At 40.6% G+C, this 14,898-nt stretch overlaps 1 protein-coding gene across 4 annotated transcripts in view; it reads left to right on the top strand.

Annotated features, from left to right (window-relative positions):
• Positions 1 to 14,898, top strand: part of LOC129697154 (cytosolic 5'-nucleotidase 1A-like) — a 121,786-nt gene that overhangs the window by 64,831 nt on the left and 42,057 nt on the right. Inside the window, exon 6 of one of the 4 annotated variants that reach the window (XM_055635417.1) lies at positions 9,896 to 11,083. The exons of 2 other annotated variants lie outside the window; for them this stretch is intronic. In XM_055635417.1, coding sequence (XP_055491392.1) covers positions 9,896 to 10,195 — 300 coding nt within the window. In that variant the 3' untranslated portion in view covers positions 10,196 to 11,083. Of the gene's footprint in view, positions 1 to 9,895; positions 11,084 to 14,898 lie in introns of those variants that run through there. One more of the 4 variants, XM_055635416.1, reaches the window with a different exon arrangement.

The following is a 14,898-nucleotide window of genomic DNA, read 5'->3' as shown; positions in this document are numbered from 1 at the left end:
CTTGGCAGCAATTCTTTGGTTTTGTAGGTGCTGATTTACTTTGGGTTTTCTGTGCCAGTTGCCCTACGTTCCTCATTATTGCCCAATTGTAAAGGGTGGGAAATCTCAATGCATCAAGGGCCCAGTCTTGAGTAATAGGAAGTATTTAGTGAGCTATTTAAAGGGACCATCAATTACGTGCAATAATTGATATGTGAGGTTATAGGGGTTGCTTGTAGAGCAGTCCCTCCCATCAGTAAACCTCATTACAGACTTAGAAGTCTATGCGGCGGTGTGACAGAAGCAAAAATGGTAGCCTTAGCTTAACATAGATACAAAGAAACATAGACAATAGGTGCAGGTGTAGGCCATTCGGCCCTTTGAGCTGGTAATGCCATTCAATGTGATTATGGCTGATCATCCACAATCAGTTACTGCCTTCTCCCCATATCTAACCAAGAGCTCTATCTAACTTTCATTTGAATGCATCCAGTGAATTGGCCTCCACTGCCTTCTGAGGCAGAGAATTCCACAAATTCACAACTCTCTGGGTGAAAAGGTTTTTCCTCATCTCAGTTCTAAATGGCCTACCCCTTATTCTTAAATTGTGACCCCTGGGTCTGGACTCCCCCAACATCGGGAACACGCTTCCTGCATCTAGCGTGTCCAAACCCTTAATAATTTCTGCATCGCTGAGTGTTTCTATAAGTTTCTATAAGATCCCATCTCATCTTTCTAAATTCCAGCAAATACAAGCCCAGTCATTTCATTCCATCATATGACAGTCCCGCCATCCCAGGAATTAACCTTGTGGACCTACTCTGCACTCCCTTAATAACAAGAATGTCCTTACTCAAATTAGGAGCCCAAAACTGCACACAATACTCCAGGTGTGGTCTCACCAGGGCCCTGTACAACTGCAGAAGGACCTCTTTGCTCCTATACTTAAATCCTCTCGTTATGAAGGCCAACATGCCGTTAGCTTTCTTCACTGCCTGTTGTATTTGCATATTTACTTTCAGTGACTGATGGACAAGAACACCCAGGTCTCGTTGCACTTCCCCTTTTCCTAATCTGACACCTTTCAAATAATAATCTGCCTTCTTGTTCTTGCCTCCAAAGTGGATAACCTCACATTTATCCACGTTATACTACATCTGCCATGCATCTGCCCACTCACCCAACCTATCTAAGCCACCCTGCATCCTCATAGCATCCTCTTCATAGTTCACACTGCCACTCAGCTTTGTGTCATCAGCAAATTTGCTAATGTTACTTTTAATTCCTTCATCTAGATCATTAATGTATATTGTAAATAGCTGCAGTCCCAGCCACAAGCCTTGCGGCATCCCACTAGTTACTACCTGCCATTCTGAAAGGGACCTGTTAGTTCCTACTCTTTGTTTTCTGTCTGCCAACCAATTTTCTATCCATGTCAATACCCTACCTCCAATACCATGTGCTCTAATTTTGCCCGCTAATCGCTTGTGTGGGACCTTATCAAAGGCTTTCTGAAAGTCCAGATACACTACTTCCACTGGCTCTCCCTTATCCATTTTACTTGTTACATCCTCAAAAAAATCCAAAAGATTAGTCGTTAGATTTCCCCTTCGTAAATCCATGCTGACTTGGACCGATCCTGTTACTGCTACCCAAATGTGCCGCTATTACATCTTTAATAATTGACTCCAGAATCTTCTTCACCACCAATGTCAGGCTAACTGGTCTATAATTCCCCGTTTTCTCTCTCCCTCCTTTCTTAAAAAGTGGGATAACATTAGCTACCCTCCAATCCACACAAACTGATCCAGAATCTATGAAACATTGGACAATGATCACCAATGCGTCCACGATTTCTAGAGCCACCTCCTTGAGTATCCTGAGATGCAGACCATCAGGCCCTGGGGATTTATCAGCCTTCAGTCCCGTCAGTCTACCCAACACCATTTCCTGACTAATGTGAATTTTCTTCAGTTCCTCCGTCACCCTGGACCCTCTGTCTCCTATGTAAGGATCTTTTTGCCCTTACAATTTCTCAGTTCTATCCACAATGACTCTACATATTCTGATTCTATGGACTGAATTTCATTCCTTACCAACAGAGACACACAACCTCCCTCTGCCCACACGTCTATCTTTTCAATATGACATATAACCCTGAATATTCAGTTCCCAGCTCTTGCAGCCATGTCTCTGTAATTCCTATAACATCATACCTACCAATCTCTACAGTTCATGCATTCATATATAACACTTTTAATTCGGTATTAACCTCCCCTCTCACACCGGTTCCTATTTAACCTGACTTTATTCTCTTATCCCTTCTTGGACTTTTAGTCCGATTAATTCAGGTCTCTTTCGTAACTTTTCCTATACTCTCTTTCCCTTTAACGCCATCCTTATTCTTCCAATTTGTCGACCCCTCGCCCCCGCTATTTTGTTTAAACCCACACGTGTAGCACTCGTAAACCAGCCTGCCAGTATGTTGGTCCCCCTCCAGTTAAAGTGCAACCTGTCTCTTTTGTACAGGTCACCCCTACCCCAGAAGAGATCCCAGTGGTCTATAAATCTAAATCCTTGCCCCCTGCATCAGTTCCTCAGCCACACATTCAGATCCCCTATCTCCCTGTTCATGCTCTCACCAGTACGATGTACTGGAAGCAAACCAGAAATAACCCCCTGGAGGTCCTGCTTTTCAGCCTTCATCCTAAATCTCTAAACTTACGTTGTAGAACCTCCTTACTCTTCTTCCTGACGTCGTTTTTGCCGACATGCACAACCACTTCCGGCTGCTCCTCTTCCCCCTTGAGGATGCCCAGCAATCGGTCTGAGACATCTTGGACCCGGGAACCAGGGAGGCAACACACCATTCTCGAGTCTCGCCTGTTGCCACAGAATCTCCTGTCCGTGCCTCTCACTATTGAGTCACCTACCACTATGGCATTATCTGACGTAGGCCTCTCCGGTTGAGCCACAGTGCCAGGATTTGATTGAAAAACCGGTCCGCCGCTCGTACTGGAAGTGTCATCTGTCCCGACAGGTTCCAAGGGGATGTACCTGTTTTCAACAAGTACAGCCACCGGGGTCACCTGCATTCCATGCTTACTTCCCTTCCTCAGCGTGTAACAATGTCATTGTAGATCCTGTCCAGGAAGCTCTAGTTTTCCCGGATGGTCCTGTGATCATCCAGCTGCTGCTCCAGTTCTCCTTCAGGAACTGCACCTGGACAGAATTTCCTCAGATGCAGTTGTCAGAAGCACCAGCAGTGTCCCTGACTTCCCACATCCTGCAAGAGATACACTGCAGCAACTTGCCTGTCATCATTTCAGTAGCCAAATCTCAATAGGTTGTGCCTTTCACCTACTCCACCTTTGAATGTAGTCTCCTCGCCGAATACTCTCGAGCCAAAGACTCGCACTTTACTCACCAAGGCACTTCACCTCAACAAGGCCGCTCCCAACAATGCCGCTCCGCTACAGCTGAATTTATTTGTACCTGCTACCTAATCAAGTACTTAAGAGCTAATTTGTAAATTACTCGAACCTGGCCTTTGGCGCTCTTTTTAAATCTTCTTCCTTCTTTCAGCCCATACTAGCTTTCGCTGCTTCTGGCTGCTGCTTCTCTCCGACCTTCACGGTACACACTCGAACCTGGCCTTTGGCGCTCTTTTTAAATCTTCTTCCTACTTTCAGCCCATACTAGCTTTTGCTGCTTCTGGCTGCTGCTTCTCTCCGACTTCACGGTAAACACTCGAACCTGGCCTTTGGCGCTCTTTTTAAATCCTTGTTAATTCTGACTCGCCTTCCTTCAGCTTTTAGGGCATAATAAATCCCAATTTCCTTAGTTATGGTCATTCTAGCACCCATTCTTCTTTTGGTGCAATATGTGAGACACACGCACACAATGCAGAGCACCCTTCTCAAAGAAGAAGGCTGTCTAGGCACCTTTCAGGCTAGTAACTAAAATATTGTAACCTGGCAGGGGACTGGAACATTTCTTCACTCGGGGAGTTCAAAGAGAGTCTTTAGCCCATTACAGGGGCAGTTGATTTGGAATCTGGATTTTGCAAGTTCACTTGCCAACAACTTAACTTTCATTTCTTGAATCTTTCCAAATAGATTATTCTGAAAAAAGCAGGGCAATTAATGAAGTCCCTGCCTGGGGCTGCAGGTTCACGATCTCCTCCAGGCTTATTGGAGGTTATCTTGTTTGACAGTGTATGGATATGAAATGCTTCTTATTCCCCTTCTTGAGCCTCTAAGATGGTAAAATCAAGGACAATAGGGAGAAGAGTTGAAACAAGAAACTGCAGATGCGGGTTTGCAAAATAAGACCCAAAGTGCTGGAGTAACTCAGTGGGTTGGGCAGCACCTCTGGAGAAGGACAGGTAACATCACCTATCCATGTTCTCCAAAGATGCTGCCTGACCACTGAGTTACTCCAGCACTTTGTGTCTTCAAAGCAAGGATATTGTCTTGTTTTTCTTTGTACCTGTCATTTTCCTCCTAAACCTAACAATATATATAACTAATCTTTCAGGTGTTCTGTTGGATCTATGTTGTCCACCTGATGGTAACAACTGAACTTAAAAATAAGTTGTGTAAAATCAAAATGATAGAATACATTGTATTCTATATATAGATTTTTTTCTTAGTCATCCTCATCCTGTAGTTTTTTATTCACAATTAGATTAAATATTAATACAGAACATCTCTTTTTCTTCAGATTCCCCAAGTCAGGAGTTAAGAGTGTTTAATTGGCATATGTACTTACAATGCAATAATAAAATTCTTATTTGCATTAACCTAACAGGCCTGTAAACATAATACACATAGATAATATATAGAAAATCAATGAATTAATAATCCCCAAAATCGTCCAAAAACAATGTCCTTAGTGCAACCAAAGACAGGTATCATAGTTGATGTTAGTGTGTCATGTTCAAGAGTCTGATTGTTGCTGGGAAGAAGCTATTCTTGAAGCTGCTAGTCATGGTTTTCAGACTCCTATACTTTCTTCCCAGTGGTAGGAGTGAAATGAAAGTGTGGACTGGGTAGTAAGGGTCTTGGATGATATTGGCTGCCTTTTTGAGGAAGTGCCTCCCATTGATCCCTTTTGATGGTGTCAACGTCAGTACCTGTGATGGACTGGACAGTGTCTCCCATGGACTGGATGCTATCTTGACAGGATTCTGATGAGCTTTCCTATAAAGAAAACAAGGCAAAACCTACAACTGCTCCATTTTAATACTGGAGTTGTAAACGGTGTATACAACATCAACAGTCATGTTTTACAACACTTTCATACAGTCCTTATCATATTGAATACCAATAAAACACCAGCATTATATTCATTCAGGAGTGCCAGTATCAGGAATGTCACATTGTTGTGGGAAGCTGAGCTATTGTGGTACCATACATGCATGCATACAAAATTACACACATTATTCTAATTAAAGTTCATAATTGATAATATTTTATTATATTGTGTGGACCGTTTTGAAAATACCATTGTGCATGTATATTGTCAAAATACATCTAGGTATGACAGCTAACGAGACAACCAGCCACTTCCGTTGAGGCCAGCAACAGATGTGCATTCAAAAAGCAAAAATAAAACATAATTTTCAAGTGTAATGCCAGGAGACTAGCATTGCTTCAATGGGAAAAGGTGTTGTTCCACCTCAGGGTGAATATGTACTAGACACTTCACCCGTGACCCTTGAGGTTGCTTGGTCAGACTACAATGACAGACAACACAATTCTGTAGTTTACAGTTATTTTTTAAAGGCCCAGACCATTTGGATAATGCCCACATGTGAAGTGACTTCATTAAAAGATACATCTATTTCTCAAAATGTAACTACTATGGATACACTACATGCATGCACAAACACGTAAATTAGTATAGATTACAGACATCGAAAAGAAGCTGTATTTCTTTCTGTACAGATGCTGTCTGCATTGCTATTTCCAGCATTTTCTGTTTTTATTGAAGACAACAGATATTTGCACAAGGGTGATTATTGATTCAGTACATTGGCTGTAACCCAGCCCTGCAATACTTTGTAGTTAACCTGCTACTCCATGACCTAACAGTCCAAGCATAGGCCCGAAACGTCACCAATTCCTTCTCTCCAGAGATGTTGCCTGTCCCACTGAGTTACTCCAGCATTTTGTGTCTGTCAAACATAGACAAGATGGAATATGAGCCAAGGATGAAGAAATCAAGGCAGCTGACAGGAAATTTGCATTATGTGCCACCAGTAAATGCAAATAAGCTGCACATATCTCCACGTTTGAGGAAATGCTGGGCAACATGAAGTCAATCTGTGTCACCTTAGATCTTTGGGAATTGGAGGACTGGAAAGTGTCTGGCTCTTGCTTCACATAGCCATTGAGGCAAGTGATATTATAACACTTCTTCCTGGAGAGCCTCGGTCAACGCAAATGCATGTTGGTGCCTGAAATGATCACATGGAGTACAGGCTCCAATTGTACAGGCTTTAATAACCATGATAGCCTACAGCAGGAGCAGATGTGTGACTACAGCAAGTAATGAAGTTCAGTTGCAGCTTCAAAGAATTACAGCTACCTCATATTACGTTTGGACAGAATAATTTTGGAACAATGTTTGCAGATAATCTGCTGAAAACCTACTGAGCAGTCTTCAAATTTGTTCAAGCTGCTACTGCTTGCCTCAGTTTTATTTATTTCCATTCTGAAAGGCTGTCCTACTAGAATATTCCATGACTGATATGGGGTTTCTTCGAACAAATTAGTTATATATTGGTTTTGTGTTGGCAAGACTACATTGAGAGTATTGTGTTCAGTTTTGAGCTATAGGGAAGGGTTGAGCAGGCTTGGGCTCTGTTCCTTGGAGTGCATGGGGATGAGTAGTAATCTTAAAGAAGTGTACAAAATCGTGAGAGGAATAGAGTGTGTAAATGCAGAGTCTCTGTCCAGAGTAGGGGAATCAAGACCAGAGTACATAGGTTTAAGGTGAGGGGAGGAAAGATTTAATAATAACCTGAGGGGTAACTTTTTTATACAAAGGATGGTGCGTATATGAAAAGAGCTGTCGGAGGAAGCAGTTGAGGCAGGTAATATTGCAATGTTCAAGAAACACTTAGACAGGCATATGGACATGATAGGTTTAATAGAATATGGGCCGAACACAGGCAGGTAGTACCAATGTAGATGGGACATGTTGGGTGGAGTGGACAAATGGGCCGATGGGTCTTTTTCCACACTGTATGAGTCTATGACTCTCTCTTTGACTCTATTTATGTACCAAAGACATTTGAAAATCAAAAGCACTGCTGCAAGCTGGTGAGCCAAAACACTGTATGAAGCAATCTGTGGTGTCCTATCATTTATTATCTTGGAAAATTCATAGAAAATGGAATGTCATTTGCTCAGTTTAGAGTATCATACACTAATTATTTTAAAAACATGAATTGAAAAATTATTCTAAATATAATCAACCACAGTAAATAATTAAGACAAAAGTAAATCTATTTCCTTTTTATAATCAACGCATGATTAAAGGCCAACACTCTCTTTAAAAGTAACTATAGGATATTGTTTTTTTTAGGAAAAATACCCTTTGTGCCAACTCCTCACTTAAAGCTGTGTCTTTAGTTTTTCAACTCGGGATTGTGTCTTTTCATTCTGATAGGGATGTAGCTTAGAGTCCTTAGATGGGCTGTAAAACCTATCCCTGGAAGCCAATGAATTGCAAATCTGGATATTTTTCTGCTTGCCCCACACCATCTGGCATTCAGCAACTATTTTGGGGCAATTGGAATTTTAGTCTTCTTCTTCCCAAGTAGATCACGCCACGGCAACCTCCTTTCAGGCTGTCACCGAAAATGTCGCACAAGTGGGACAGGCCCTGTATCCCTTTTTGACCGCCCACATTTCCTCTCAAAGTGCTGATGGGGTAATTAGAATATTCCCCAAACGTATCATCACAATGTTTTATGTATAGATTTTGTGAACTTTTGCTATTCATATAATACTTTTGATTGTTGAAGGTGTGCATTTGGAAAAGAACAATATTAATTAAAAGTAATAACAAAAATACTTTTGACTTAAAGCCCTTATGTCCAGTGACATTGTATTTGCTTTAAATGTCTTGAAAACATCTGAATATTATTGAAGTTGCATAGATGCTACAAAATTGATGTCAATATGTTAAAATGGAAATAAAAGAGTCCAATTTTTCCACAATGCAACAGGCTTTCAGGAACATTCGACAAAACTAGGGAGGTTACTAGGGAAATTGACGAGGGTAAAGCAGTGGATGTTGTCTATATGGACTTTAGTAAGGCCTTTGACAAGGTTCCTCATGGAAGGTTGGTTAAGAAGGTTCAACTGTTGGGTATAAATGCAGGAATAGCAAGATGGATTCAACAGTGGCTGAATGGGAGAAGCCAGAGGGTAATGGTGGATGGCTGTTTATCGGGTTGGAGGCAGGTGACTAGTGGAGTGCCTCAGGGATCTGTGTTGGGTCCTTTGTTGTTTGTCATGTACATCAATGATCTGGATGAAGGTGTGGTAAATTGGATTAGTAAGTATGCAGATGATACCAAGATAGGGGGTGTTGTGGATAATGAAGAGGATTTCCAAAGTCTACAGAGTGATTTAGGCCATTTGGAAAAATGGGCTGAAAGATGGCAGATGGAGTTTAATGCTGATAAATGTGAGGTGCTACACCTTGGCAGGACAAATCAAAATAGGACGTACATGGTAAATGGTAGGGAATTGAAGAATACAGTTGAACAGAGGGATCTGGGTATAACCGTGCATAGTTCCTTGAATGTGGAATCTCATATAGATAGGGTGGTAAAGAAAGCTTTTGGTATGCTAGCCTTTATAAATCAGAGCATTGAGTATAGAAGCTGGGATGTGATGTTAAAATTGTACAAGGCATTGGTGAGACCAAATCTGGAGTATGGTGTACAATTTTGGTCGGCAAATTATAGGAAGGATGGCAACAAAATAGAGAGAGTACAGAGGAGATTTACTAGAATGTTGCCTGGGTTTCAACAACTAAGTTACAGAGATAGGTTGAATAAGTTAGGTCTTTATTCTCTGGAGCGCAGAAGGTTAAGGGGGGACCTGATAGAGGTCTTTAAAATGATGAGAGGGATAGACAGAGTTGATGTGGACAAGCTTTTCCCTTTGAGAATAGGGAAGATTCAAACAAGAGGACATGACTTCAGAATTAAGGGACAGAAGTTTAGGGGTAATATGAGGGGGAACTTCTTTACGCAGAGAGTGGTGGCGGTGTGGAATGAGCTCCCAGTGGAAGTGGTGGAGGCAGGTTCATTGGTATCATTTAAAAATAAATTGGATAGGCATATGGATGAGAAGGGAATGGAGGGTTATGGTACGAGTGCAGGCAGGTGGGACTAAGGGGAACAAAATTTGTTCGGCATGGACTTGTAGGGCCGAGATGGCCTGTTTCCGTGCTGTAATTGTTATATGGTTATTATATGGTTAAAACTGATCTGGTGGTCCGTTAGAATTGGCTTCTACTGACTGGAAGGAAAGTTTTTGCCCCAAGGAAAAGGAAATATTTGTAGTGGAATGTGTGGATCGATATTACACAGTTAGAAAAAAACCCAGACCCTATTGACATTTAGAAAAACCCCGATTAACCCTCTCAAATTTTGTCAATTGAAAAATGATATGTGGCTTACATAAAAAAGTTGTATTTTGGTAAAATGCTTTATTATTATTATGTACTAAATGTATTTAGTTGGGATGTGGGATTATAGAGAGTAAGAAAGGATTATCTAAAGTGATGGAGTATAAATGTAACAGAGGTTGAAGTAAATGATCACATTTTGGAAAATATTGCACACATATTGTTTCTCCAAATTGTAATTCACCTGTTTCACAAATAGGGTCCCCTCGTAGGATTTCTGGAAGCAATCGGAAAAATCCAGAAAGGTTTCTATACCAAAAATCAACGTATGGATTGCCCAATTCGAGTATACTTGATCATAAAAAAGGGCGGTTCAGCTGTTGGATTAAAAGCATTGAAGACAATTCGTAGCTGGGGGCTGGATGTTGACGAGGCATTCATCTTATCTGGTTTATCAGCAACGGTACTGTTAAATAAAATATGCCCGCATATTTACCTTGATGAACAATCACTCCACCCATGTAACGAGACATCTGGTATGCAAAGCAAGACTCGTTAAGGAATGGGATAGTTCTTTTCATAGTTATTCATGTAGTTTTTACGAATACCAACTGTACACAACAAGGAAAATTAAAGCTACATTACTGTATGTTTCTGTAGCTGTGTGTTTTGTCCGGTTCTATTAGATTCAAAGGTAAAAAAAATTGTTAAAATGTAATTTTATTATTGATTTTGCTATCTGGCTTCATTAAATACAAAAAAATTCTCAACATTATTTACAAAGTCAATAATAATAATTGTTTCTAAAATGGTTGGAACAATTATTCATGTATAATATTAAATAGTGTCATGGCAATGTCTGTCTGCCTTAAGTTTTTGTTTTTGGTTTAAAAGTGAGTTTCAATCTGAAAGGTGTAATTTCTTGCCTGTGGGAGTTTTTATGTGTTATTTGGAAAGAGGGAAGCTCATTATGGTGATAGATGTTGAAGAAAATTAAATGTAGTCTTTTGAAATAATGATTTTTCATTCAGATTATAAAATTATGTTCTTTCCTGGTTTAGAGTTTCTTTAAAATCTGAATATTTAGAAGCACAATTAAGTTAAAACTGATAAGAAATATACTAAAATTTCCTGATTTCACCTCTAAAATTAGGCTCCCAACCCGAGCTGTGATTTGTCCCATCACAGATGCTGCCTTTCCTGCTGAATTCCATCAGCAGATTGTTTATTTCTCAAAAATTAACTGGATATTAATTAGACATGGAACATGAAAGAGTGAAACATAAACTCTGCACTGCCATGACCAGTGTTTGCTAATGGTTTACAGGTGACATTTAGCATGTGGTAATAACTTGCATTGTTTGAATCTCAAATCTAAAATCATGTAACTCTCACCTGCTGAAATCAAGAAATAAATTACAGTAATGCTTATATGGCAAATTTGAATTAATTTCTGAAGTTTTAACAACAATAATAAAGCATTTTACAAAAATTCAAGTTTTTCATATAGCTAAATGTATATCAAATTGTATTAATATTAGACCTGGTTGTAACGTAGCCAAGTGTTAATGATTCTCAATCCAAGTCACTAATTTTACAGGAACTAAGTATTTATGAATTTGGAATTAAATCACGGAGAAAGTACCAAATCAACATTGCAATATTCACCCTTCTACTCATCTTTCAGAACAAATAAGTCACATTGAATAATCAGAAGTATCTTCAGTTATTTATCAACAATTATTTTAGCAACTTGGATTTATAATGTCTTTCATAGGAGCATTATCAAACAAAATATGATACCAAAGGGCACATGAAGAAATTCAAGTAGGTTTGTCAAACGGGGAGTGTTTAAGGAAGTAGAAAAATAAATTGCAAGGGCAGAGGTTTATATTAGGAATTTCAGAGCTTCAAGCTTTGGAGGCAAAATATATTTCTGGAGCTATTAAATTTCCAATAGATGAGGATACATGGAGCTTTTTAATTTCCAATAGACGAGGAGGTCAGAATTTCAGGAGCACAGTTGTCTCAGAGGAAAGGCTGGAGATCAATGTGTAAGAGAGGCATGAGCGCATGAGAGATTCAAAACTAGGAGTCAGCATAATTCATACAGCATATTAGTGGTGTATGATCATGCCTTGTACAAGTTAGCACAGCAGCAGCAGTGTTTTGGATGAGTGCTAGTCTATGAATAGTACAATAGGAATGCAATGGAATTGTCAAATCTAGAAGTAAACAAGGTATGGGACAAGACTTTCTTTCAGTGTAGTGGGTGAACTGGCCCACCCAGAGTGTTAGACAATGTTGAGCAAACAAGTGAAAAGGTGAAGGTTACACAAAAAAGCTGGAAAGTTGGGTGTTGTTGCATGTGAAGAGTGACACTGTGTTTTCAGATGATGTTGCCAAGAGGCAGAATAAAATGATGTAATTGGAGAAGGCTTCTTGGAGAAGACCAAAAGTTAATTGTGTGGAAGAAGAAAAGGATTCCACCACAGCTCTCCAGAGGGTGATAAAAACTGCCCAGGATACCATTGGACTTCCCCTGGCCCCTCTGGAGGACATTTACCACTCCAGATGCCGCAGCAGGACCTGTAATATTGTGAAAGACATTACACATCCTTGTCACCACCTTTTCACACTGCTGCCCTCAGAAAAAAGGTACAGGTCGCTAAAGTCACGCACTGCCAGACTCAAGAACAGCTTTTACCCATCAGCAATCTTGGAACTGAACTCTGTCTCGGGAGCGGGTTATGGGGAAGGGGGGGGGGGGGGGGGGGGGGGGGGGGAGGAGTGTTAATTTATGTAAATGTGAATCCATGGGTGGGTTTGGGAGGGAGGGAGTGTAAAAAGTATGAGTATGTGAATGTTTGAAGTTCTTTTAAATGGAGAGACACAGTAATCTCGTTGTATGTGACACATGCAATGACAATAAAGCATTCTGATTCTGATTCTGAATGACAGATAAGTAATACTGGAACTGGGTGAATGTGTTCACACCCAACCCGGAAGATGCTGCAGATGTGTTGAAAGTGGAATATTTTGGATTCATGTGTCAGAAGCAGCAGAATGCATGGATGGAATAGGATAGGCTTACTTCAATTATGATGTGTTGGAAGGAACTCCAGATGCCGGTTTAAACCGAAGATAGACAAAAGACAAGGATCTTATAGAAACTTACAAAATTCTTAAGGGGTTGAACAGGCTAAATGCAGGAAGATTATTCCCGATGTTGGGGAAGTCCAGAACAAGGGGTCACAGTTTAAGGATAAGAGGGAAGTCTTTTAGGATCGAGATGAGAAAATCATTTTTTACACAGTGGTGAATCTGTGGAATTCTCTGCCACAGAAGGTAATTGAGGCCAGTTCATTGGCTACATTTAAGAGGGAGTTAGATGTGGCCCTTGTGGCTAAAGGGATCAGGGGGTATGGAGAGAAGGCAGGTATGGGATACTGAGTTGGATGATCAGCCATGATCATATTGAATGGCGGTGCAGGCTCGAAGGGCCGAATGGCCTACTCCTGCACCTATTTTCTATGTTCTAAAAGCTGGAGTAACTCAGCTGGTCAGACAGCATCTCTGGAGAAGGGTCTCGACCCAAAACATCACCTATCCCTTTTTTCCAGAGATGCTGTCAGACCCGCTGAGTTACTCCAGCTTTTTGTGTCTATCTAAAGCCCCTGTCACACTTTCCCGAGTTACTCATGAATTCTCCACAGTTTTCCCCTTGATTCAAACTCGGAGAATGTCCGTAGCGATTCTGTAAGAGTCCGTAGCGAGTCCATAGGAGGCCGTAGGAGTCCGTAGCTGCGTACCTACGTAATGCCAGCCGTAAGTACTCGGGGCATCAGGTAAGTCGGGATGTATTTTCAGCATGTTGAAAAATGTCCACGAGTAAAAAAAATAGCCCCGAGTACCTACGGCTGGCATCTCCGAGTTTGAATCAAGGGGAAAACTCGGGAGAATTTGTGAATAACTCGGGAAAGTGAGACAGGGGCTTTAGGCATAGTGGGGGATGAGTAGTAATATTAAAGGATGAATAGGACACAGCAGTCTGAAGAATGATCCTGACATGAAACATCACCTATTCTCATGTTCTCCAGAGTCACTGCTTGACCTGCAGAGTTACTCTATCAATTTGTGCATTTTTCTTAATAAGATTTTATATGTTTAATAATATGTTTATTTGATGTTGTTGATCAGTTAATATAAATAAGTCAGTAGCTTCTGGCATTTTAAATATTTTTATTTAGATATTTAGAAGGAAGTGCGAACCATTATATTAAAGCTATTTTGAATTGCAGTTACTAATTTGAGGGCAAGGTGAGCTCATTCTGTGCCGCAACTACATGATGTGTGGGATGCAGGTGTGATCTATAACTGCCATTGGGTCCACTGGTTCTACAATGTGTCCTCACATTTTTTTCCAGCTCATTTTCCTATAGGAATCTGCCATGCATGTTGCAATCAGTTTCTTCAGGAACTATGCAGCCAAATCAGCTGCTCAGTGCTCCAGAGAGCCCGTCATCTATAAGCCAGATTCAAATATTTAACTCACCTTGTTGTGACAATAGAAGTGCTTGCAGATTTCTTCCAACTAACATGTTAAAACCATGATTTACCACTGGCCAAGTCTTTCCAGATAGACAAAAGTGCTGGAGAAACTCAGCGGGTACAGCAGCATCTATGGAGCGAAGGAAATAGGCAACGTTTCGGGCCAAAACCCTTCTTCAGACTGATGTAGGGTGGGGAGGACGGGGAGTCTACCTTTGATTTTCCAGCATCTGCAGTTCCTTCTTAAACACAAGTCTCTCCAGATTACTTCTACCAGTCTAAAGAAGAGTCTCGACCTAAAACGTCACCCATTCCTTCTCTCCAGAGATATTGTCCTGCTCCTGTCCCGCTGAGTTACTCCAGCTTTTTGTGTCTATCTTTTGTTTAAACCAGCATCTGCAGTTCCTTCCTACACTTTCCAGGTTACTTCTACCTGTCTCCGAATTTCCTGATCTTGCACTGCACATTAATCTGCTAGATTAGAAGTACGTGGCATGCTTAACACCAGACTTTTATTCTGTATTTGAAGGCATCCAATTTCTAGATTTGGGTCTTCAATATGATTGAATTCTAAATTGATGTAAATTGTGCTTTAAGGAACCTGCCAAGATTCTCCTGTACTTGTGATGATTTTGTCTTAGTGTTATAAAATCAAGTTATATATCTATGTAGGAAGTATATATTTCCCATGGCATGAAAAGAGAAAGCTAT

Source organism: Leucoraja erinacea, chromosome 5 (assembly GCF_028641065.1).
Source record: "Leucoraja erinacea ecotype New England chromosome 5, Leri_hhj_1, whole genome shotgun sequence".
NCBI lineage: Eukaryota > Metazoa > Chordata > Chondrichthyes > Rajiformes > Rajidae > Leucoraja > Leucoraja erinaceus.
Note: the sequence above shows the minus strand (reverse complement) of the source record. Positions and strands in the feature narration are given on the sequence as shown.